The following is a 27,294-nucleotide window of genomic DNA, read 5'->3' as shown; positions in this document are numbered from 1 at the left end:
CAGTTCTTTATGTAAAAATATGTACTTATTGTAGTTATAATCGAACAGGTTTGTAGGAAACGTTCAATTATTGCAAAATAACGTTGTTGTTAGGCAAGCTAGCGAAAATTTGTGAACCTCGGACGTTAACCTGCACAAGACAGTTTTCACATGAGTATTTTGAGTGAAGTCTAACTGTTTTTAGTTAATGAATAGCTATTTTAAAATTGGTAGCTAAATGAATGAGACAATATACTTAGGTAACGGAAAATCTGAACAACGGGTTTATGTATATGTTGTTTTTCTATTAGCATTTTTAAGTAAGTTTTAGTTAATTTATGCAGCGACTGATGTAAATTTTCCTGTGATGTATAAAGTCCTGTGAACAGATCTGATGTTTGTTTATCCTGTGTGTCTTCTAGTGAACTTTCATCAGTATCTGTAAAAAATACAAAGGTTGAATTAGGCTACTATTTTTTTTTACTTATAACGAAGCGACCGTTCTGTCTCACTTGCGCCTCGAGTAATAGGTACGTTATCAAACTTTTTATTTTTTCTTATTACTAAAGGACACTTTACATTTAGAGACCTCTTCATTATTCCTATTCAATAATTTTTCATTGTGTTTTAAAATATTCATAAAACTTCGCATTGATCCATTGATCATTCGCACAAGTCAAGTCCCAGTATGCAAACTATTGAACCGCCATAACAATCCTTGATTTTTTATGCCACGATAAAATAGCATAATGATTACGTACGCTTATAATATGATGTAACTAGATAACGGTTCAGGTTTTTTACCACATCACTAGCGAATGACAAAGCTAGAGTAAAAAAATAATCTGCATTTGATAATTCTTTAGGTACTTGTATTGTGTTTGTGTGTTATATAATTGTTTCCTGGGCATTAGGTTTGCATTTGTTTGTTCTTAGTTATTCTAGAATTTATCATTGTTTTAAATAAATTGCAAATATCCTTGTATTTCATGTGGAATCACGGTATCATATTTGTTAACTTTAAGGGTACTTTTCCACCTAATATGTACCTCAAGGAAAAGCATATTAATATTAGTGACTGACATAATATATACTAACTTAAATGATTATTACTTTATTAAACTTAATCTTAAATGATTTGAACGTATGAAAATTTAATTTTTCAGCTTTTACAAATCACTATACTATATTGGATTTATGTCTTAAAAAAGTCGTATTTAATTGCTAGATTAATCTGTATAAATTACTAAGGCGATGCCTATTTCCAGTTGGATACGATTTAATAGATGTTTAAGCATTTGAACATTACATTTATTGTTTGTTTTTCTTTTTCCAGGTAAGCATCGCAATCCGTTTATTTATGAGCAGTAATCAGTCTTCCCATGTACTGTATGTATAAAGTTATTATTATTGCATAAGAAATAAGGATCGTTGATCCTGTAGAAACTATCTATCAGTATTTGGATGGATTTCTAGCCTTGGGTATTCAATGAAACTGAATTTAAAAGAAGTATGGTTCATGTTATATGGAATTTTACTATCAGTTGGCTACAAGGCAGTTTCAGCATCATTTAAGACTACACAAGATGAGAAATACACGACCATACATAACCATACTTTACCTTAAGTCTTTCAGTTTATATAAAACCTAAACATTAGAACTCCAAGCCTTTCTTAGACACATTTTAATCGTGGAAAACCATATTTATAGAAAACCGTGTTTTCGATAAACCGATAAACACTACACTTAAGGGCATTATAGTGTTACGTGCCGTCAATTTAAACTATCACAGCCTATATTAGAACAGGGTTGAGGAATTATTAATAGGGTTTATTAGACTAATAGTATTTAAGTGTTCGATGTCATTGACATTTGCGTGAAGAATTCCAACCTCAAGTGTGTTAGGTTAGACGGATATCGTTATCGATTGAACGCAACATATTGGTTGTGTGAAATACCACACTTATCTTGGCAAACTGCGTAAAGCATTGTTTGAAAATATTTGTATAGAATTCAAAGAACTATTTTCTATTGACAATTTGGCTTTAATATGTAATAGGTGTGGGGAATTACAGACTGTTATGTTATGTTATGTAAACGTAACGTAACTAATTAACAATGGTGTACGGAATTTTCTTAAGAGACACTTAGGTATGATAGGCATTAGACTATTTTTTGTCCTTTCTTGGTTGCTAAGATGTGTCAAAGATTTTAAATTCTTTTCAGCGCTTGAGAACGCACTCGTTACCTCGTGTGGAACCAATAAAATAAAACCATGCTTATTTTTTTTACGGAAAACTTGCCAAGAAATTATATATTTTTTTACTTTTATGGCTATAAATATATGGAAATTATATGTATAGTAAAACATACATCTGTCAGTTACCACGTGAAATACAATGCGGAAGTTATGAACTATAGTCAGAGTGTTCAGAGCAACAGTTGAACGGCTTGGCCGTGCCGTATCGCAATCGATTAATCTTTTCCGATTCAGGCGGTTAAAGCCGACTTTGATAGGTCGTTTACATTATATTTATTGTTTACAAACAAATAAAAGATTTGAGTTTGATTACATTTTCCGGATAATCAATGAAAAGTTGAAAACATCTCACAGTACTCTAAGATCGTGAATAAAATTTTCCAAAGAGTAAGCAAGATATTATTGACGTCTATCTCATTTACACCTCTCTTTAGGTTTTTATTTTACTTATGATATTCTGGTGGTGCTTTATCACACTACTGAATCCAACAATTCCTTTCAATAATTTTACACATTATAGTCCCAATTTCGGGCCCATATGTTTCTACACTAATTTAGTCGGGAAGAATGCACAAATAACATAACACATACAAATAAACCAACATAAATAATTAGCTACACCTTATCGATGTCACGTAAAAAGGTCAAATAGATATGGAAACCAGTAAATTTTGCCGCACAATCACTTTTGTAGCTAAATCCAGTTCGGGTCAATTTTGGGCGGTGGCCGACGCTAGGTATCACTTAGCAAGCAAATGACCAATTTGCTAAAAAGCACGCCAAGGTTATAAGGTCATGTTACACGGGGCTCGTGTGGCGCAATTTATAGGAATTACTGAAGTAATTACTCCTGTATGTAGTTAGTAATTTAGGTGCAGAATGAGTAATGATAAATTTTTATCTAGTATTTTTACTTTTGTGTTAATTAAAAGAGGCTTGAAAACATTACCTTTGCAAACTTATTTACTCGTGTCTTTTGTAGTTATTAAAATGAATACATAATATATTTCAACAATCAGATGGAACACATAAAATGGACATTGGAAACATCTAGATTATATTTTCTGAAACTTATTATATTACATCTTCGTCTTATACATTTACTATTTTCTTACACTAGCTAAATACATACATCTACCTAAGCTTAGCGTAATACCCGACTTACAAAACACACTTCATAGCAGAATACTACAAAGTGTGTAAATAGAGTAATAATATCAATTTCCCACTAATAAAATGACCGCACAAGTCATAAAACGACAAATAACGATATCATAAAAGTGTAATGACGCTATATCGTTTGAATTGACACCATACGTCTAGCTGTGAGGCTTTCGTGTCGCCTTTGAGTTTTCATATAAATCATATTTCCTTTGGTAGCACTTAGCTCCCTTATTAATCAATTTTATACTGGTTTTTATGGCTGTGAGCGTGACTGAAAAGTAGTAGCGCTAGCGATTTGATAGAAGAAAATGTTGTTGAACTTTAGTATTGCGATGACAAGCGTTTTAATGAGGCAATGGAAATGAGTTTAATCACATTTATTTAACCTCCTGACTGCCTCACGAGACACCGAAGAAAATAGACGCATTGTATCTCGCTAGGTCTGCGTTCCGGAGAACTACGGGATACAAAATAAAAATTTCTTGTCTAATGGAATAGACGAAATTACACTACACACATTATGGGTGTGTAATCCAATTATAACACTATGTGCAATTCTGAATTCAGTTATTATTGAACATTTCGAGGCCCCAGCTGCAGCTTTTCAGCAGTCACGAATAAACAAAACAAAGCAATAAAACTTAATTATTTAATCACTTTAATAACTAAATACATAGAAATCTATATATAAATACAATATTTTGTGAAGGGAGGAAGCCTTTTCTCCTTCTCAAGGTTCGTTTCGAATGGACCTCAAGGCATCACGCCTTACATATGAAAGGGTGGTTCCGTAAAATAAGATTAAAGACAGAAGGACATTAAAACAAGTAATTTATACATTACATATTGAATAATGATAGTTCTGTTTTGGTCGTGAGTGAGTGCAGTGCAATGTGAATTATAAATATAATTAAAAAATTGCAATGTTGCTTGAGTGCGGCAGTCGGTTTAGTCGAACGAAAACTAAAGTTCTGATTAAAGAGGCCGCTAGTGTCGTTTATTGCTGATTCGGTTTTTGGAGGATTGTTTTAGGGTTTTGAAGTAGGTGAGTTATGTATTGTATGGTATTTAAATTTTTGAAATTAAACTGTTGAATTTTCCTAAGTTGATTGATGTTTTGTTTTTCTTTACAAAAAATCAGTAAGAATAATAAAAAAATGTAATTATTATTCAAATCTTACGCTATCAGTTCGTACGAGGTGATGATTTTGTAATTTTTTTTAGTTCTCATTTAGGTTTATAATAAGAATCGAAGTAACGTCAATTTGACAAGTACCTAAGTAGAAAAAAACACTGAAAACACATGACTTATTCGTATAGTACAATGGTATAGTTCATACAACTGATAATAATTTGCCGTTAACCACCAATATGGCAATACCCATGTACGCAGTATAACCTGTTAATAGGCCGTTGTAAAACTCTTGCAAAACGCACCTAACAAGTTTATATTGTTAATATAAGGCAATCTTAATATATCAGGTATTGACCTTATGTGTTTCTAGTACTCAATGGCTATGGAAGTGTGTATGTCCATTTCCAATCCATTGTTACTATAATCTTTTGTAGATACAGTTCAATGATCTTTAATCAATATTGTTTCAGTTCAAAATAATTTTGAGAAATTTTACCGTTGGTCTTCAATAACTAGCAATAATTGAAATAAATTATGTTGTTACTTTGTCGCATTAGATTTACTCTCTATGGCTAATGGCAAATGTAATATGCGTGAAATAAATAAATAAATGTTGAACTTAACATTAAGCTTGTCTTTTTCCAAAAGTAGAAGAACTTACACAGTATATTTCAAGTGTATTTGAGTAATGCTACAAGTCATTTTGTAATAGATAGAGAGAGAGAGAGAGAGAGAGAGAGAGAGAGATCAGATCTGAGAGAGACCATTTCCAAAATTGGATGTCATATCAAATTGTACTAAACATCAAAATCTATGTACATCGAACGAACAAAGATTCAAACACAAAATCACATCATACTCAGTAACTCTAGTAGTCACACTTACTAGGTTCGTTAGCAAAATTACAGCCTTTTATACTAATCCCCTTGACATATTTGTAGGTAGGTTTTCAGCCACATCAACGTTGGTTCAGAATTCACCTTGCCCTCAGTAGAGGGGTGTACATAATTGAAGGGTTGACTCACCCTTCCAGACGGGACGGAATGTCGATAGGGACATGCATACACCTCTAGGCTACTTGCACTTTGCATTTCAAATATTTTTATTTCAAAACAAAGTCTCTGTACATGATTAGACTAGGTTTTAAACATGGTATGTTGGTTTTATATAAATAAGAAGGAAACTTATAAAATAACTAATAATCTTAGAAAAAACCTACAAAGTATTTAGCCTGTCCACAGGGAAACTATACCAATTCTATAATGGTTGCCAATTGATCAGCTAATAAAACATTAAATAAAATAAGGAAAACATTGAAATGCTATGATATTCGTGATAATAATTAATATTAATAAACCTTTAGTCTTTATCAAAGCATCATTTCTGATTTCAGAGAATTCCATTGTACCTCTTGACATGTGCGAACATGATTAGAAAAACGTGTTGGTCCAACCTAGACTTAAGTACAAACACCATAATATGACTGAGTTCGTACACTCTGTATATTAAATCAACTCAATCAGCTGACCGTATCGCGATTTGCATTTCCGCATACATTTTATTGTTCATGTGGTATCTTTTAATAGTATCTGGTTGGAAGTTGTAGGGTGCCACAATGATTGAACAAAAGGTTAAAAAATGGTCCATCCGTGCCGAAGCATGACTCTTCCTCACTTATAATCAGTGTGATGTTTCGTATACCTAATACTACGACTTGTAATAAATGACCATTTCATTTATTAGATAAAAAATATTATCTCATAGTTATAGCAATTTACAATACACAGCTGGGCGTCATAGTTCTATATTGATGTAATATTAGTTCGATCACTTAAGATCTATTTGAATTAATTTATTTAAATACAATCTGTAATCACCCGCATCCGCATCAATTAACAAAAGCAATCGATTCTTTTAAGTAAAGCAAGAGCTTACAGACAATACACATATTTAAAATGTATGGATAATATTAGATTTCGTACAATTATCATGGCTGCACTAAAGATCCTAATAAGAAGACATTACGCAGTTTTGTGTTGACGGATGCTGACGTCAAATGCTCTTCAAATCTTTTGTAATTTACATGTCTGTCTGACGTGACTTGTCCATCTTTGAGTACATAAATAATTCAATACGGCTCTCCTTTAAATATATGTATCGCTCCAATCATTCGTTATACACAGAATATTAAGATTATCTTTGCGTAGAAATAAGTCACTCACGTTGTTGCTCGAGCATTGGTCAATTCTTTGAAACATTTGACTGACGTCACAGTATTTTGCATTTTATTAAGAACCACATAAGTTGTAATTTCGAATGCATGAATAATTTATTAGAGTCTCGTGTATTGTTACAGTGAAAAAATAATACATTATTTACCTTCGACTTTTTTATTTGTATTGTTACACAATACATAAATCGAAGAATTAATTTAACAAATTGCCGGTCACGCTTCATTACTCTATCGGTTTTTTACTTTGTTTATACTAGACAAGCCAATGGTCAGTAAGGATCTAATAAATCTAATAAACAATTTATTAAGAGAGCATTATAAATCTACGTCTACAATTTGCCTTATTATTGTCAAGTACACACACAAAAATAATAATAAAAAAGAACTTGTCATAAATTATGCAAAATATGACGCATTGAAACTAGATGCAATTTATGATAGAAATAAAAATACGCAGAAAAATATGATATCTCTTGCAATCATTTAATAAATTATTACCTAAATATTACTAACAAGTATTATGAATGTGAATGTTTGTAAGGATGTAGATGTGAATATTTGTTACACATTTCACGCAGAGGCTACAAAAGAATCTGATTGTTTGGTACAGAAATACTAAATAGATGAAATGAAAAATAAATAAAATGACATCTTACCGCCATACTCAAGAGTCATTTAATGGTTACTTAATGCAGTCCTTAGCAATTGTTTTCGCAACACAATCGTCGTTACTAAGGAATAGTTTAAGTTCTCATTACATGTCTCTGAGTACGGCAGTTAGTTTTGCATCATTCCACTGTCAAGACAAGACGTCACAGCTAAAATATCATCAGTTACACAGACGAACTCACTGGCAAAACCTAGTGCACCTATAAACGGCAAATATGTAGTGGAATTTATCACTTAACTGAAATCTCTATTGTTTTGCTTATCACACATTATCTCCTGTTATCATGCAAGTAACGTCAACTTGAAGGTAATAAAAATCTTATAGACGAGTGTAAAAATGTTAGTGGAGTACTGGATTTAGATTTACTATGCTCTTATTTGATTTGTATGTGTTTATTTTTCCTTATTGCATTGTGGTTAATCTTCTTTTGTTATTTTGAAGATGGATATTTTTAGTCTTTATCTCTTTTCCCTTAATAAAACATTACACGTTAAAACATGACGTTGCTGTAGATGCGTTTGGCTTCCACCTATCATAGTCATTGGTACACACAGTATAGCACTGGTAGAAACGGATTCATTACAATATGTTTTTATATGGAAATATGCGTGCTATGAATAGTTTTCCTATTATCGCATACTCAAGCTGCGCATCTTCTTCACATAGCTTAGTATCGCTGAAAACGGTCACATAGTTTCACAGCTTAGCTATCACGTCTTTGTAGCATATAGCTACATAGCACATCTCTGGTGGAAAATCAGTCCTCTGCTTTAACTAGCCTTGGACTATTGCTATGACTTATAGTTAATCCTTTTTCCTCACTGTAATAGACATTTTGTAAATAATAGGTAATAAATAAATTGAGGCTTCTGTATGACTGATGTAGACTTTAGTCTGTTGGGAAAATCTTAATGTACTTGAGGAAAACGAATTCTTTGTACTGACTCCTCCAAGCCTGATTCATTGTTGAAATTACCTAATGTGTAATCACTTGACTAGACTATTTTGACCTTCATGATTTAACCAAAGAAAGGCTATAGGAATAGTAGTTATGTAATATTTTTCCTACTGCCTCTTTGGATACGAAGAGCATATTTTGATTCATATTTAGGAATCAGCTCAAAAGTTTTTATAAAAGTACACCATGTATTTTTGTAAAAAATTTGGACGAAACGGGCTAATAATGATGGTGATGTTGATGATTGACAGTTTTTGTTATTATTATATGATTGACAGTTAGGGAAAATAAAGCTCAAAAAATATACGTAACATAATCTCTTACCTAATCCTTAGCTAAATAAATCCTTAGCTTGACTCTTCGGAGAATACAAGTACCTAGGTATAGGTACATATACAATACGATTGAACCCCGTTTCACAAATCACCTTCTTGCTTATACTTACAAGTACCTACCTAATACATTGATTTCCTTAAACACATTATGAATCTTAATTTTACTTTTATGACTTTGCACTTGAAAATAAACAAAAAGTTTGAAGCATGTATCTAATACAACTACTTTTTATATACATCTTCTCACCATTTACTTTATAAAAAACATCTGTATGAAAAGATGACCTTGGTATATGTCTAATAATGAATTTTATTATAGTAATAAACATAAATATTACCGCTGTAATAAGCATAAGCTTGGTAATTTTACTTTGTTTGTTTCTTTTGATTTAATAACTTTAAAATTACTTGAGTTGGCTCGTGTGTCAATATACCCATATATAGTTGCTTTTTAGCCAAATATGTGCTATGTAGCTACGCTGCGAGGATGTAATAGCTAAGCTGTGAAACTATGTGACCGTTTCCACTGATACTAAGCTATGTAGCGGTGGCAGTAAGATGTGCTATGAAGATATGCCGCCGCAAAGTAGCTGCACGAGGAAGATACGCAGCTCGAGCATGCGATGTATCGATAGTAAGGATGTATGTAACTGAGATATCCGTAGCACACATCCATAGCACGCATACAAAACACGCATCTTTAAATATAAAAAAACATATCATAGTTAAGCCCGTTTCCACCAGTGCTAAGCTATTTGTAACAATGAATATGATTGGTGGCAGTCAAACGCATCCACAGCAACGTAACATAGCACATCTCTGGTAGAAAAGCACTCTTATTTTGGAACAAAAGGGTGATTTGCTTACCCAACCCAACATATCTTTAGGTACCTTCCAGGGGAAGAACGCAATACCATTTTAAAGGTTCTCCTTTGTTCCATCATCGAAAGACATACATACATATATGAACAATATTGTCCTTATTGCTGTCAGCTCACATCTAACGAAGTATTTATTTTATTGGTTTCGTTACACTGCATTCAAATCAGCTCATAAACCATTTATAAATAAATACGTGTCAAATGAAATGCGTGTATTGTTCGTAGTAGGAATTTCCCTGTCAGAATTTTATCCTTGTTTTATCGATAGGTTCGTGACTACGTTGCAAAATTATTTGTATTAGTACCTATTACTGAATTTTGTGGCGTTAGTGGAACAAAGAGTACCTTATTGTAAAAAAGGAATTTATAGATTTTCACTAAATCATTACCATTGATCACGAGATCCTTCATCTATAAAAAATAATATTCCAGAAAGCCATTTAAAATAAAATCACATCACACTAATAAATGTGAATGTGTTTAGATATTTGTCCGCCAATCAGGCTGAAACTACTGAACGGATTTTGATGAAATTTGATTTACAGACTGGGTATGAGCTGACGGTGACAAGATATTTTTTATCCTACGGGATTGCCGATATAGCCGATAGCAGAATCTAGTAATTAATAAATTAATTTTAATACAATGTCAATAAATAAACAAACACATCATTAAACGTACTCGAAACTGTAGAAGTACCTTTTCCAGGAAGGATCAAGGTGCAATTGATAAATTACTCTACTTGGTTGCATTAACGTGTTATCTTAATACACGTGGCACTCATTAGCTCGAACAATACCTATGGTCGGTTTTATGCGTAACTTCAGTAGTAGATATCTTTATTATTTTATCTTGATTTATTGATATGGTGTTATAAAATAAATATGATGGATCAAAGGACCAGATTGCCACTTAGGACCACTCAAAAGAAAACTGGATTAAATAGAATATTTGAAAGTATTTTTTCCTTTAGAAGCCATGAGCATTGTAATAATTGATTAAGAATAGAAATGGAGAATAATAAAGAATAATCTCAACAAAAAAGAATAATCTCCATTCCGTTACGGGATGTTAATAAAACACTAAATAGGTACCTATGATTCCAAAACTTGGTCCTTTCGATACAGTCTTCTCTTATAAGTCTGGTCTTTTTATACGTCTCTACAAACGTTACATTCAAAGAAAAATGGCGTAAAAGGCCATTAACCAACAAACAGACGTCTTGAAATTTCATATGATAACGATAAGCAAACTTTCCAGATAGCAGGAATAACTTGCAACACAATTCGATATGAAGAAAGTATGTCAATAGTTATTATTTAGTTCTTTGCGGTGACGCGTGGGGTATCTATCTATGTTAATAGATCAATAGGAAAAATAGGCCTTGAATAAAGATTCTTAAGGTAAGTATTCCTTTTGAGTTGTTTTATCAATTAAGAATTATTGTATTGAAAAATATCTATAAAATATTTTACCTTTAGTAACATTTTTAATAAGAGTTCAGAAAAAATATATGTATAAGTCATATACCTTCTATTGATGTAGTTTTATTTATCAGGCTTTAGTTAAGAAATAAGAGTAAGCCATCTATCATTAAGGACTTTCAAGAAAATTACTTAAGAGTTCAGTTCTAGATGTCATGTTACGTTAAATGGTAAACCCACAATTTGCGGTTTTGCCCACAAGTGTGCTTGATTCTATGATACACTTGTACCGGTTTATTTTTTAGCTATAATCTCTATTTAGTAAGTTTGAACTAATTAATATATAACAAATCATATCGAATAGGTAGGTTCTATATTTTTCTTTACGCCGAAAAAATGGGATGAAAAAATTATGATATAATTGATAACTGGGTACTCTCATAAGTAAACATTGACTTTGCACCCAATCAAAATATAAAATAATAATTATAATTCCAATACCAACATTGCAAAAAGCATAATAATCTTCGCAAATCCAGTAACAAATTGCGGACGCCGTGTTATTCGTACTTATAAATAATTATTGACTGTACCAAGTAATTGCGGAATATCGTAAAAACAACATTTTGAGGTTTTTCCTTAATTGCAAGACTAGACTCAAATTCCAGATTCTAGGCGCCAGGTAAACATGTTTTTCTATACGCAAAAGGTTTCAATATCTTTATTGCTGCAATCAAAGAGATTCATATATCTGTGAATACAATAAGAAGTGCTAGAATGTGTGTATTTAAATCAAAAACAATGGTGATAAGGTTGTGAGATAACTTATCTAACGCACCATCTTTCAATGCCATGTCGAGGTATTCGTCTCAAAGGACCACATGTTTTATACAAGACAGTTCCTGATTATTTATCATCAATTCTATGAAGGATTCCGTTATAATATAAGTTTTTAAACTGACATGGTCACTAACACTAACATTCACTAATATTATTTAACATTAGAACTTAAGCTGGGATATTTACCATGTTTATTAATGTCTATGAGTTTCCGATATTTCGGCACTGTTTGCAAGTGCCATGATTACTGATTGAGGTTCATCCGTGACATCAATAAACATGGTAAATATCCCGTCTTAAGTTCTAATGTTAGGATTCCGTTATAAGTTACACAATTTTTGTCCAGTTTTTCGAACAATAAGTACTCAAGTATTTCAAGCAAGTTTGGCTACTCTAATTAAACTTCTTAGTATAAAAAGCGTTATGTGACGTTAGGATATTTAATTAGCTACTAGTTCATATGATTCTGTTGCTATACAGTTACTAAGTACAGGCTTAAAACTAGTTTTCGTTGCGTAACTACATGAGTCTAACCTCTGGTGTTAGTTGAGCGTGGAAACGTAAATCGCGTTGCATTAGTAAGAACTTTATCATTATACTCATAGTAAGCAAAAACCGCTATTGCAATATAATTACAAAGTTGCCAACTTTTACTTTATTATCTTCTTGAAAAATTGTTTATACTTACTTCAGTTCAAGAAAATACAGATTTTTACACAGATTTATTAATTTTTAGGTATAACAAGTTATACCTACCTAAAAATATATTTTATATTAAACAGTGTCAACTGGCTCATATTGTATAGTCTTCATCAAGATTAAGAATGTTACAAAATACCCAATCAATCAGACGTCAGGAAGGGGATTAAATTCTAATTACTAAGCCCAAACATACAAACAGGTCTAGCTAAATAAAAACAAACATACTTTAGTTTTTATTAACAAGGTAGTAAGCTTTAATATCATGTATCTGTGTTATAAGACACTTATTAAGATCCATAAGATAGATAGCTGCTAGCTACTTTACTTGGTCTAATTTTCCGGGTCTTTAGCGTCAAGTTGCAAAAGCTGTTCGATAGAATTGAATGGGTTTGATAGCAGAATTTCCGGATCGATAATTGACTGGTCTATTTCCCGAATGACGATAAAATAATGATTTGGAATTACATCATCATTTTTGTAACTGCTCCATTTGTTTAGCTCTTAGCGTTTGCTGATTATCGGGTAAGAGTTTGTTGGGTTTGATTCTCGTCTAGCAAATTGTAGGCATATAATATCTAAAGCTCTTCTATATGTTCAGTGCATACACATGATATATGACAATATATGGTAACCTATATAAAATACAGATAGAAAAATAAGAGATAAAAATCTGTGTTATCGCATATCATTTCATCTTTATTATGTCAACTGTACCTATATATTTTTTTTAATCTTCCTTCGAAATCTACTTTGAATATTACGGAGTTTCTTCGATAACATTCAATTGTTTATTTTTGATGCACAAGGAAAACGTTAAAATAACCTATTAGGTAAACTTCTTAAAAATGTCACCACGCATACAATGTGTGATGTACCGTGCATCAAAAGTCCCCTTTGATTGACTCTTGAGTTGCATTGACAATACTTAAGTATGTGATCGAAAATTATAAATACGGTCAATTGTTTTGTTAGAGGGACTTTTCTTGAAATTCAAGGCAGTTGCGTCAGTTGGAGTTAAGTTATTCTATTAGATGTTCTAAAAGCAGACTTATACCTACATTCAGACTATGTATACATTACTTATTTAGGTACTTGATTATTTATGTTTTGCTTGCATCGTTGGTAGAGTGACTATGATCGTGTTGTTGACATTTTTAGTTTTCGATCATTTTTAACAGAAGGTGAGAGTTCCGTGTGTGATAAGGTGTTACATTTTAGTGTGTTCACGTTTTCATCTCTGTTACATCACTTGGTTGTACTATAAGATGATAACGGCACTGTCATACTTTGGTGTGTGGAGTGCAGACGGTCTCTTTATATCTAATAATCTATAGATTTACAAATATTAAAATAAATATCTTTATATATATAATTCTTCTGTAAGTGTGTATGTCACTGAACTTCTCTTAAACGAGTGGATCGATTTTGATGAACATTTTTGTGTGTGTTCAAGGGGATCTGAGAATGGTTTAGATTCACAATTTTGTCCGCTGGACAATGTTTTTTTAATTAGTTTTTAATTTATTAGTAGTTGTTGATTTTGGAATGTTTTACATTGGATCCGACAGACGGCGCTACCATCGCAGTGTCAAATATTAATGACGTTAGATATTGTCATAACATTTGAATAACAATTTTCATCAAAAAGGTCCAGAATGTTTTAGCTTATTAAAAAAAGTTTAAAATTTTCAAATTAAAGACGTGTAGACAGGACAACGTCTGTCGGGTCCGCTAGTATAGATATAAAGATATTAAAATAAATATCAGTGTCAATAAACTACTCGCCGTTTGAATCATAAATCACAACATAAAAGTCTCTGTCGAACTTCGTTAATCAAATGAAAAGAATTATTATTTGTAATATCTTTTTATGATAGCACGTAGTGTCTAGGTACAACCTTTTCTTGATTTTGGGGTTTACCTATTAGCACATCGAATTATCTGGCTGACATTTCCTTATCATCAAGTACCATAAAATCAAGAATACAAACAATAATATTATGATGTATTGTGCATTTGGCCGGAGAAAAACATCAGAACTGAAACATATCAAACGATAACATTAATTGCTTTTATTGTTTGTAAAGACATCAATCACTATTATTTTGTATGCAGGCAAAAAACTAAGAATTGATTGATAGATTTTAACTAAGCCATTTCTTCTGTCTGACCATTGGTCGGTTCAGTATCCAACCAATGGTTACTGTCTCTGTCCTGAATCAATCTTTATTTTTGTAGCTGCATGCTAAATAATTGTACCTTTTATCTTAAATGTATACCGGTAAACTATGGCAACTTTACCAGACCCTTGGCAACTTTACCATACTATAGGTATTCGGTATAAACTCATTTATCTAAAAATCTACCCACTAGAATTCTGTTTTGTAATAGTAGTATTTTTTAGACTTTAAAAGGAAATATTTACTATATTTTGAGTAGACGTAAGACTGCTATTATGCCAGTAATGGCCGTTACAGTGTAGTGCGTGAAAATGTGCTAAAAGTTAGTAGTTCCTAAATTGTGCTCACAGAGCCTAAATTATTTGTCACAGGTGAGTGAAATTTTGATCTTGTATGTATAATATAGTTGGGATTACTGTTGTAATGTCAGCAATTGCTTTTTCTTTAATTTATTGATAAATAATCGCTTCGGTAATGTTGACACAGGTTAGGTAAAGTTGCCACGGCCTGCTTTGTGGCAACTTTACCTACAGTTAGGGTTGGCAATAAATGTTTTTTTCCTTGTTTGTGTGTATGTAACCATTTTCGAATACCTAAATTTCCCAGCATAATAGTGAATATCCTGGATGGTAAGTTATAATGTATTTAATAATACCTTTTGTTTTAGAGCCAAAATGGCTCACATGAAACAAAACCGCAGAAAACTCGGAGCTAGACAATATAAAAAGTATACGAAAGTAATGTTAAAATTAGCTATGGAGATAGTGAAGTCAAAAAATTAAAAAGTCAAAAGATTAAACATTATTTTGTAGCCTTTTTTACAATTTTAAACATAAATACTTAAAATTTTAGAACTTAATTTAGTTTAAAAGGGAACAATATTTTTGTCAGATATTTATGCTTTTTTTTACTTTAGGTTTAAGGTTTATAATTTTTTTTTTAAATATACATGTCATAAAAAAAATTCTCATTTTTTGACAACCCCGAGCGTAACAAATTATTTGTATGTAAATTACGATGAAACCCGTGGCAACTTTCCCGACTGTCTGTGTAGCCGTTATCTTTATAGATTTCCTCATATTGTTTGCATTATAATACGAAGAGGTCCTAGATGAAGCCCTCTGTACCTCAACATCTCTTTAATATGCAATACACGATGAATACGGCGCGTAGGTAAAGTTGCCAAAAATTTGGTATCTTTACCCATGTTGTTTTTTCTTTACTACGGCTAAAGTAAGCGTTTGTATATAATGACGCTTACAGTAAAGTGAGCCAGATAGACTACAATTCTAAATATATAGTTTTGGTTTCTATGCGTCTTATGGTTAAAAATATATTTCGATTTTTGTTCCAAAATATGGTAAAGTTGCCATGTTTTACGGTACAACAATTAATTACACATTAGCCAAATGAGTTATGTTATAAATTAAATGACCTTAAACGATTGTAACGGAAAGTAATATACGGTTCTAGATTATACACTATCTGTGGCATTTTCCATTGAAGAAGTCATCCTGGAAACTTCAACCACTTTAGAAGTTATACTATTTTGCTATTGTTTAATATTAATATCAGAAATGTGAAAGTTTGTTTCTTTGGATGTTTGTCCGTCAATCACGCTGTAACTACTGTACAGATCAAAACCTGTCTCAAAAGATATTTTTTTAGATATTCAGCTGACTTGGGTATCTAATAAATTGGGTATATAAAATGTATCATAATATCACTTTTATCCCACGGGAACGCGAGTGAAGCCGCTGGCAGAAGCTATTTTATAATAAAATAAACATAGGTTCGTCTTATAAAATTCGTTCGTAAAACCATCAGTTCAATTTGAATCATAACATCGAGATAAACCGCAACAATTAAATTACCTATCTGTGACAGAGACGACCTCGTCACCATTATATCTCTCTCCACTCATAAGTTCAGTGTTAATTTTCATAGTCTTTTATTATACATTTATCTCATCTAATTATACAACTGTGTTTGTTTTTATGTCCGTGTGTTACATTTCCATATTGCACAGCTGAAGGACATTCTGTGGTTTTCATTTTACATGCTGCATGTTAATATTAAACATTTATGGGAAACTGAGATCGATCAAGTTTGTTCTATGTTCATGTCTTGAAATAAATGCTTAGACAGATAAAAATCAGAGTATCGTTGTTGGCAGGCGTGACTAGTATCTTGCTCAAGAAAAAAAAATAATGTGAAGTCTATAAAGTGAAAAAAATCGTGCAAAATTCTGGCTGATACATGGTTGAAGACTTATCTCACATGGAAAAACCTTAGTTACCTCCACAATTTTAGTTAAATCCAGGAAGTAGGTACAATAAAGAAAGCAGTCCTTCAAATCTCTCATAGAATCGTAATCGTCACTCTTAGAGATCAACAATAAATGTATTGAACACCTGTACCCATTAGCCCAAGATCATCTCAACTATAAATCAAAAAGCCACTCTCTACCTCACGAAAACCACACGTGAACCGATCACATGACACAAACAATAGTGTGACCTCATGTTATGATCATTGTCACCAGTTTGGACCATATGAGCACGGGTCGTAGACACCATGCATCGTGCATACAAATTATAATGATTGACCTTACTATGTTTATGTTCCTATTGTACTTCCGATTGTTATTGAACTATAGATTGGCATCTGTATTTTGGTGCGTTATGTCGAGGTCTTATGAAATTTATTATATGCGAAATTGTTTTGTGTTCCTTCGTATGTGATTTGTCAATCTAGGCATTATTTTTTTTGGAGCTGCAAAGTACCTCGAAACTGAGGACTAGCGAGTTTACCCGGGGGCTCTGGTTCGAAAAGCAGGAATAGGAACGGGGTGGGTTTTAGTCAGTAAGAGTCTGACACCCAAAGCTATAAGTAAATGAAGACTGATAATGTTTGAAAATGGAATAAGATGCATCTCATTCAAAAGTACCTATGCATAAAGGGAGGAAAATAAAATGGATTAATTCATTTCAACACTAAGTAGTAAATATGAAGTTGGTTATAAGATAGTTAGTTATAGAAGTTTATATAAAAAGTTTCCTATGTTTAGAACACAAAAGTCCTGACGCAACTTTATATCCGTTGAACATTTTAACAAAACATTAGCACGTGTATTCAACCTACATATTTTCAAAGTCTATTATTATCACAGGCAAGCAATTCATGCAGCATTTTTTATAGAAACTCATTTAATTTTTGCTGGACTAACAATACCAGGTAACATAAATAGGATTTGAGCCTTTGATACGTATACTCAAGGTCAAATTGGATGTCGTGTAATAATTATTTTAATTGCAAATAAAATTCTGATACATATAGTTAGTTGGCTTGCTAATGAGTTACTGATTGGATTTGATATCCATGTTATAACATGGTTCATGGAATTGCTGTGGCGTTTTTTGTATTGTTTTATGTTAACAATTATTTCTAAGTATGTGGTTGCGAGGCTTAAGTCGTGATATTCTGGAATGTTCTTTGAGGTAAATTAATTTTTAAGTCGCAATTTGCTTTGTGAAAATTTTTATTAAACAATGATTCTGTTCAATGCGTGAGGTTTTTAAATAAATGTAAAAGTATTTGTATTTGTGTCTCCGTCTTTCTTTTATTCAAGTCACAATGACTATTCCTATGGTATGTTTTTTTATTAAAGATGGGTAGGAAGCTTAAGAATGAAATAGAATATTTTCTCCCTAAACTCTCCCTCTTCCTTCTCTTTTCTCCTGGTAACCAAGGCGAGGTTCCAGGTGGATAGTAAGACTGACCAGTATAAAAATAATCACAAAATATGCGCGAGGTTCCGAGTGGATAGTACCTATATGAAAATATTCACAAAAAGACATGCACCAGTTATCCTAATAATCCTTTAGGATTAACAGAAAAAATCACATTAATACCAATAACTACTTATTACAATACAATGCCAATTAACTCAGTACCTATGCATTATTCTTAATGATAACGCATTAATAAATCTACATACTGATATACTTTATTGCTAGTAAACGATTAGTTATTACTAAATGATCACACTTAATTACTTATGTATCTTGAAATCCAATATCGGTCGTTCAAAGTAATTATGAAACTTTATCTAAGTTATACTTATGGGAAATACCCGTGCATTATATTATTAGTTGCATAGATACCAATACGGAACGTTTGTTGTGCTCCTGCGCCAGTGATATAGTTTCTGTGTAGATTTCAATCATTATTTAGAATGGATTATAAATTAAGTGAGTATTATTACTATTGAAGCATTTTAGCATTATTTTCACGCTGCTTATTGTAAGAAATTTTGATTTAATTAATTAAGTGCCTAGTTCTGTGATTTAATAAATATTTTAAACATGGAAGAGGATCACAAAAGATTTCAGTAATATTAAAATTGTGTTAAAAATTCAGAAGAAAATCATTCTTGGTTGTTTGGTTTTCAATGAATAACGAATCTTTCAGATTCATTAACTTGAACGTCAACTGAATTTCATAAGAATAAGAATTTCGTCAACAAATAAAGCCTGCCGTCAGAAATCTTGATTGCGAAGTTAGTAATTTCTTATCCAACCTTATACCATTGATATAAAGGTTCAAAATCGATCAACATCTCGAATTTCAATCGTTATCAAATATTCAAGACCTTAGCTACTTAGACAAATATTTTAAAAAGCCTTTTTTTACAAAGGTCAAGGAACTTTGAATTTAAACAAGTAGGTACAGTACTTCCGAAGTATTTGTTCTGTATATCCAGTTATCAACTTATCATTATAAATGCCACTTTAGATTGTTGTTTGAGCAATTGTACAATGATTGATATTGGTTTTGTATAATACCGACAGCACGTAGCACAGGTAGTGTCACTAAGTACCTTTCAGCTAGTACAAATAGGTAGTTGAACAACAAATCTATGAATTAATGCAAATATGATATGTTTATCCTTTAATGTTAGGTTCATTATTGATTTAACAATCTATTTACTTATGATAATGATGATTCCCATACAATTTGCTAGATATGTGGCAGGCATATTTAATAAAATAGGTGCAGAAGTTTACAAAAAGTTAAAGATTTAACCATGATTGCTTGACTATATGAAAAACTATTCTCTCGTTTTTAAGTACAGCAGGTTTTTAAGTACCTATTTAAAAACACATAGCATGGAAGATCTACCTATGCAGTTGTGAATAAGTTAAAAAGGTAGTCGAACTCTTTCGATGGTCGCATTATCCTTTTTGACCAGACCGATAAGTACTCCGGCCAAATGCCAGGCCATTACATAGCAAATAGCTGCACTAGAGGACTGACAGACAGACATTTGGTTTTCTTTATATTGTAATATTTGCTTTGACGTTCAAAAGTGCCTTCCCGGTCTGTTTGAAATAAAATAAGCTTGACTTTGTTTTTAGACATAAAAAAATAAAATTCGTCTGTTGAAGGAAATATTGAACGTTATGGTTTATATCATTATATTGTCAATAAAATCCAGTGCATAATACAGACAACAGAGTACTGGCAATGATATGAAATGATCAAATCTCGCCCGACCGTGTCGCACGGACACGCTTCACTCGCGGCCTTCTTTCGCAGGGGTTACGAGCCAACGTTGCGAATTATGTAATTTAAATCGTAAACAAACTAAATTACGATGCAATATTGACATCTATTATGAAGTTTACTGCACTTTGAGTTGTTCTATTGTTGATGACTGAATCTCTGTGCCTGTGTTGAGGAATTGGTGCAAAATCATCGTGGTCCATTATTTTATGTGTATCGTGATGATAATATGACAAAAGTTGCTTCTATCTTTAATTTACTGCTAAAGGATCAACAGTCTACTAACTTTAGAAATTCCTAACCTTTGGGTTATGTTTGATAAACTTATAAACACAGAAAAGTCTCAAGATTCATTTTAATCTCTAGTAGTCAAAATTAATGATAAATAAGTTGGATACCGAAAGTACCTGTTATCGTTACTGTTTACCTCACAACCTTCTGAACGTAGCCAAGAAAATGATAGCACTCGGAGATGCCAAGATTATTCTCACTAGTTTCAGTTTTCGTCGAGATTTTTAGCATCATCATTAAATTATTGTGTATGAATTTTCTAATTATAGGTGTTTTATTCAATTACTCTTCTCCAAAACATTAGGTACTACCATAAATTCACAATACAAAATGACTTGCATTTTTATGCGTTTAACAGATTTACCAACTCGCTAAAACAAAACAAAACGAGTAATGACCTTTTTCTTATTTGTTTCAGCAATGTCGGCCGATGGGTCGACCACGGACATCAATGCCCTGCTCAATGATACAGGTAAAATTACAAAATATATTTTTTTTACTTAAACGCTTTTACCGCCCTCTCTCTAAGCTAACGTAAGTTGTTACCAATTGTGGTGCAAGATTTGTCTCACAGATGGCGCAAAATACAAGCATGAGTACAGCGACATCTATGCTACACAGGCTAAGCTTTGTATGTTGAACATTTGAAGTAGTTTCACGGTAAACCAACAGGTGGCGCTGATAATAAATGTTCACTCACGCCATCTAACGAGTTCATGCGTAAAGCTGTTCAGTGGACCGTAACAGTCAAACTAGTTCTTTATTAAAACACTAGATGGCGCTACATATGCAAATGGTTGAAGAAAAACATCATAGATGTCGTGCCAATGCAAACTTGGAATAAGCGCGAGTTTGATAATATATAGGAATTTTGGTGGAATATCTGATAATATTTTTCGAAAAGTACTTTAGTAATAGTACGTTAATAAGGAAGTTCTAATAATAATTGCCGATATTATTAGGTGTACCTAATTAGGATTAAATGGTTAATCCTATTATTTAATATTTCCGTGTAACGTGCTTTTTAATACAAAATTATTATTTCAATTTAAGCTTTAAATTAATCATTTAATCTGCTTGAGTATAAGTAGGTACATCCGTATTTAGTAAATAGGATGATTATATTATTTTCTGCAATGTAAAAATGTCACACAATATTGCATTTGCGTAAATAGGTATTGAATCTATTCAAAAGTCCCATAAACATTAATAATTTATGTAATGATGCGTCATACTTTTATGGTGGAAATTGGTGTATTGTTGGGACTTGTGCAATCCATGAATAACATCGACATTGGTCGACTTAATGGGTCTATCTGCGTCATAAATATCGTCAGTCCCCCCATAGCGGACACGTCGGTTTCTTAACCAGTTATACAAGTATTAACCCATGCAAACAAATCATAATAAATCATTTTCGTATAATGTTTTACGTCACAACAGCGGAGATGACAACGTTTCGGTTTTCCAAATACTCGCAGCTGTTTTTTGCGATGTTAGATCTTCGCGGAAGCTTTTTTGTTTAAACAACAATGAGGAAATATACCCATTAGGCTGTTAGTTTCAGTAATTGATTTTAATTACGCCTTAGAATTTTCTAGGTATTTCGTTTTGTTTTGGAATTGATTAAGGATTGATTGCATCGTTTTTCTGTATTTTTGATAGCAACAGTAAAGCAGCATGCTTTACCTGTTTTGAGGTTTTGTGTTTCGAATTACGTAGCTGTAAAGGTACACTTATTACACAGACATATTGATAAAAAGGTATTACTTATAGGTACACTTTTTTTTGGAGGGGAGAAAATTATCCAATGACTTTTCTCCTTGGTCGAGGCAAGAGGGACTGTCAGACTCTTTCTGACTAAAAACCACCCTGTTCCTACTTTTGCTTTTCGAGCCGGAGCCCGGTAACCCGCTAGGCAGTCCGCAGCTCCGGGTCGGTACTAGGTACACTTAGATATTGAAAATTGTTTTCATCTCCATAAAACATGAACATTAAACAATATAATATAGTAGGTAACAACAGAACGAAGTTCCAAAAACTTCTCGATGAAATAACCCAAAAGATAAGTGCCAACGTCAGAGTTCTGAACTTGTGCCCAGTAACAATCGATAGATTACCTATACCTAAGTATATTAAACCTGAAATATTGTCTTTCCACATTATCTGTTTGACGTAGTATTTCGGGTATCATTTTCAACAGTAATGAGTACCTAACATATACAAAAAGGTCAGGATTGACGTAGACGTAATTATCTTACTCTGATTAAAGAATAATGGGTTGAACTAAAAATAAAAGTTCGCGTGACACGATATGATTCATGTGACATGTGTATTTTATCTATTAAAGGTTATATTGAGTCGATGTCTTGTATTAATCGATGTCGAAATCGGATCACTTGGATTCCTGTAGAAATTCAATTGGAGAATCATTTCCTATGTTTGAAGGTATCGATTACAGACTTGTAGAATACTTAGCCTATCTATTCCGTGATCAAACTGATGGAATACCAGGTTTAATTTACAATCGAGGTTACAGATATAGAGGTGATATCGGTTTTGAATTAACCGTATCACAATATCGATATCCGGGTTGAGTCAAAAGATTATATTGAAGGTTTCGCTGCTAAATTCAAGTAGGTATTCGATTTGTATATTGCAGCCAACTTACCTGAGAATTTTCGGAAATTAAATCGTGACAATAAATAATTTCATAAAGGCTAAGTCAAGGATTTTGATAAAATGGTACTGTTATAAAAAATATTAAGACAATAATATAATATTTTTTATTCATTAACCTTTAAGTATTCGTGGGAAGGTTAACCTCCAAATCATAAAAGTCAATGACAATATTCTAAAGCAGAAGAAAGGAAGCGTTTCCAACAGCTGTGTTAAGAAACTTTGTGAGAATTAAACAAGATAATTAGGCGCAAAATAAATAATATTGTGTTAAAATTGTATGAGCATCTGGTGTTATATTTGTATTAATTAAATATAATAAATACATTTTGATAGTAAAAGAAACGATAATGCGACATAAAATTGAAATTTCAAAGTATACATAACACAATTATTGTAATCTAATAAGAACGTTAATACTTAGTTGACAGCCTGAAAAAATACGTTGAACTTAATTTGCGAAAGCATTAGAAGCACACACCTAAATACGAATATCGTATCTAACTTATTTAAAACAAACGTTATTATTATGTATACGTATCACATTATTTTATCTCAAATCAAAACATTATCGACACTTAACAACAATCTCGGCACAAATATGTTTATAACAATTCCTATTTTAATAACAAGGGGGTATCGTACGATTCTCGTCCACATAACGCGTATTTCGGAACAACAACAAAATGCTGTTGGCCGAGACTGATAACGTTTTATTACATACTCTTCTATCCGCGGGGGGCTCGATAACAAACTAATAATAGCACTTGACACACCTTAACCCTTGACGTATTTATCGGGCAGTTATCGACCGTGGAATCCTCCATGCCCCCGGATCAAGGCATGCATGATCTGAACAGATAGAATGACATGTGAAAATACGCGTCCCATTTCATCATTCATTGTTTACGACGGATCTCTACTCTATATAATTATAAACATTTTCGTAATTTAAAAAATAATAATATTATGTTTATAAAACTTTTGTGGTTGACGGATTGACGTCAATTCATATTTTTGAGTCTTACTATCTTTTCACGTATGTAAATAAAAATTTATAATAGGTACTTTCTTTGAATTGTGTTAAGTCTTAACTAGGTGAAGACACGTTAGACCTACCTCAACAGAGTCAATAATATATCCGTAAACATGACCAGCTAAAACAATAATTAAATTGTCGAAAATATCACAGTTATGTAAGCGACAACTACGTATGATTGTCACGGAATGCTGCTCATGAATATGAGCCTCGCATGGCTTGAAACTAGTCGAGTTCCTCGTCAAACAGTTACGAGTATTAATTAAGTATGAGATATTAGAAAGGACTCCTATTTCGTCCCTATTCAAAAACGTGACTCTTGTACTTGTACATGGTATAACAGCAATATCATGACGCAGATAATCTTCTCAATTCATCGATCCGATTGACTGGTCTTTATTCCACGTAGCATGACGGAACGGCGCCATACTAAAGTTACATTTGCGACCACAAAAATCTACGTCAAAGGACTGAGTGCAGATATTATTATATCCTCCTGAGATTAGATTACATTAAGTGCTATTCTCTGTAAGCTGGGAGTGCTAAATGTAGGTGTGGTGTGGCCAGTACCGACGGCTGATTGGATTAGCCAATGTTTACATCTGGTAATCAATTTAATTGGCGGAAATACCTTCGGTTGGTAATATTTTATCTGTATTGTTTTTGTTCTTTTCCCTATTTCAGGATTGCCTATCTTATTAGGAAATGCTTTTACATTCGAAGACCTTCCTGATTTATTAGTTGATCATGTACCTACAATTAACACTTTTTTATTATGGTCAAGTTTGAAAAAGTAGTACTCAAAATTTTTAATGTAATGCTACATTGCAACCTTTTCGGTTTTTCGTAAAATTTCTCAGTAGTAGTACGGAGTCTGAAAATGTGCTTGTATATGGCAATAGGCTCACTCCCTGCCATTACACGGGATTTACAATATAATTTATGAAAAGTGGGTGTACATTGTACCCCATCTCTGCTAACCTCTTAGGAGCTAAAAGGCGTGACGATATGACTTAGCTGCAATCTTTTCTTAAACATCCTACTTCCTCTTAAACGTGGGTAAAGCCACGATTTCACTTTGAACAATAAATTGATAAGTGGGTTAATAACGACTGCGCAGTGTATCCCCAGAGATTATTGCAGCAGATAACTGCATTGCACGGAAGTCGCTAATTGTTTGTTCAGATTGCATCTTATAAAATACATATATCTTAACATACAATGTGTCATTGTATGCAGCGAAGATCTGTGACACAGTGATACGATGCATCACAAACAGACTCAAATACGTTACAAATGTGAAATGTGCTACTTTAATTTTATTGTACGTTTGAAATTTGTTTTAATAAAGTTTTATCAAAGTAATACATTATTACTATGCCTCCAGTAAAAAGTGATCAAATACCTAAGTCGACCTAGGGCGGTTTTGAAATTCTCTTATTAACGGCTGAATAAAAATAACCAAATTTTATTAATCTAATCTGAAAACGCGTTAAGCGTTCACTTGCAATGATTTGAAAAAGTTGCACTGCACATCGAGTTATCAAGCCCTGGTAATCGATTACTTAGTACCTAATTTATTACAATTTTACTATCCATTGTTTATTAATATTTCGTCAGCTGAAATTAAGAAAAAAAATATGAAACCTAACATTGTTTTTATAGATACTTACACAATATGTAATGTTTTGAAATTATTACGTAAAACATGTTTTTACTCTTTGTAGTGTAAAATAATATTTTCAATGTCGAGATTACGCACGTCACTGTAATCTAATACATTGGGAATTGTATACTTCTTATATGTACATCTGATCTAATATTGCGTTTTAATCACTATCAATATTTGTATTTTATATGGTATTTCTATAAAATAATATGGGTTCAATTAGGTTGCTTTTTGAATACACTGTAATAGATCTTAATCAAAATTTTGAATAATATTTGTCTCGTCTACCTCATAAATACTACCAATAATTATACAGTTCAACGAATTTTGTGTATTATTTTAGGCAAAATGCGAAAATATTAATTATGTTTTAAGCACTATCTTAATCAACATTTTGAATAATATTTGTCTCGTCTACCATCAAAATAATTATATATCTTGAACAAATTTTGTGTATAATTTTAGGCGAAATGCGAAAATATAAACTATATTTTAAGGACACAGGCATATTGTTTGCGATGTGCGATTTTTCTATTAGCTAATGTATGATAAACGTCATATAAAAACGTCATAAACATATTATCATAGGTACTTATTCATGAATTGATTCACGATGTTCATTTATTATGGAATATTTTTATATAAATACTTAATTAAAGTTCTCATTTCCTATTATTACTAAGTCCGTGACGTTATTAGGAATGTTCCATTTTAACAGAATATTTTATTTAAATATTTTGAGATTCCTTTTATAGAATAATCCTATTCCATTTACGTACCTATACTATAATCTTCGGTAAAATGAAGAACTAATGAATATTGTATAAATTAAATTATACAAAAGTAGTTGCTATATAGAAAACTATTAAAATAATTCAACAACTCAGAAGTGACGGTGACTGGATTAGTAGATAGGTACCTACCAATAGTAAGGTGAACAACATTTTTCCTTACGAATTAATATTAATATATAACAAACCTATACCTATAGAACATTTTAATAGTTCGAATTCCTTTCTTCAAATGTCATAGCAATTATTGTAATTTATTTCGTTTTTTTAACCATTACTTTTGTCATTTCTTTACATTAAAACGAATTCAAGAAATACTCGATTGGTAACTATTTCGTTTTTGCATAAATCGATTTATTTTTTATACAATCAATACCTATCCATTTGTAAAGCTTTTATAATAAAAAAGAAACAAACTAAAGCAACCAATCAGCATTGAGGTTTTGCCCCAAAAACCGTTTTTTCTTGTTTACAAACACTATTTTACGATGTAGT

At 32.1% G+C, this 27,294-nt stretch overlaps 1 protein-coding gene across 10 annotated transcripts in view; it reads left to right on the top strand.

Annotated features, from left to right (window-relative positions):
* Positions 1-27,294, top strand: part of LOC118268363 (uncharacterized) — a 222,818-nt gene that overhangs the window by 106,358 nt on the left and 89,166 nt on the right. For 7 of the 10 annotated variants that reach the window (XM_050706211.1, XM_050706212.1, XM_050706213.1 and 4 more), the window contains one exon: positions 21,040-21,093. In XM_050706211.1, the coding sequence (XP_050562168.1) occupies positions 21,040-21,093 (54 nt within the window). Of the gene's footprint in view, positions 1-11,004; positions 11,020-18,984; positions 19,016-21,039; positions 21,094-27,294 lie in introns of those variants that run through there. The other 3 variants (XM_050706215.1, XM_050706214.1, XM_035582820.2) reach the window with 2 other exon arrangements.

This window comes from Spodoptera frugiperda, chromosome 29 (assembly GCF_023101765.2).
Source record: "Spodoptera frugiperda isolate SF20-4 chromosome 29, AGI-APGP_CSIRO_Sfru_2.0, whole genome shotgun sequence".
Taxonomy (NCBI): Eukaryota; Metazoa; Arthropoda; class Insecta; order Lepidoptera; family Noctuidae; genus Spodoptera; species Spodoptera frugiperda.
This window is presented reverse-complemented; position numbering and strand designations above follow the sequence as displayed.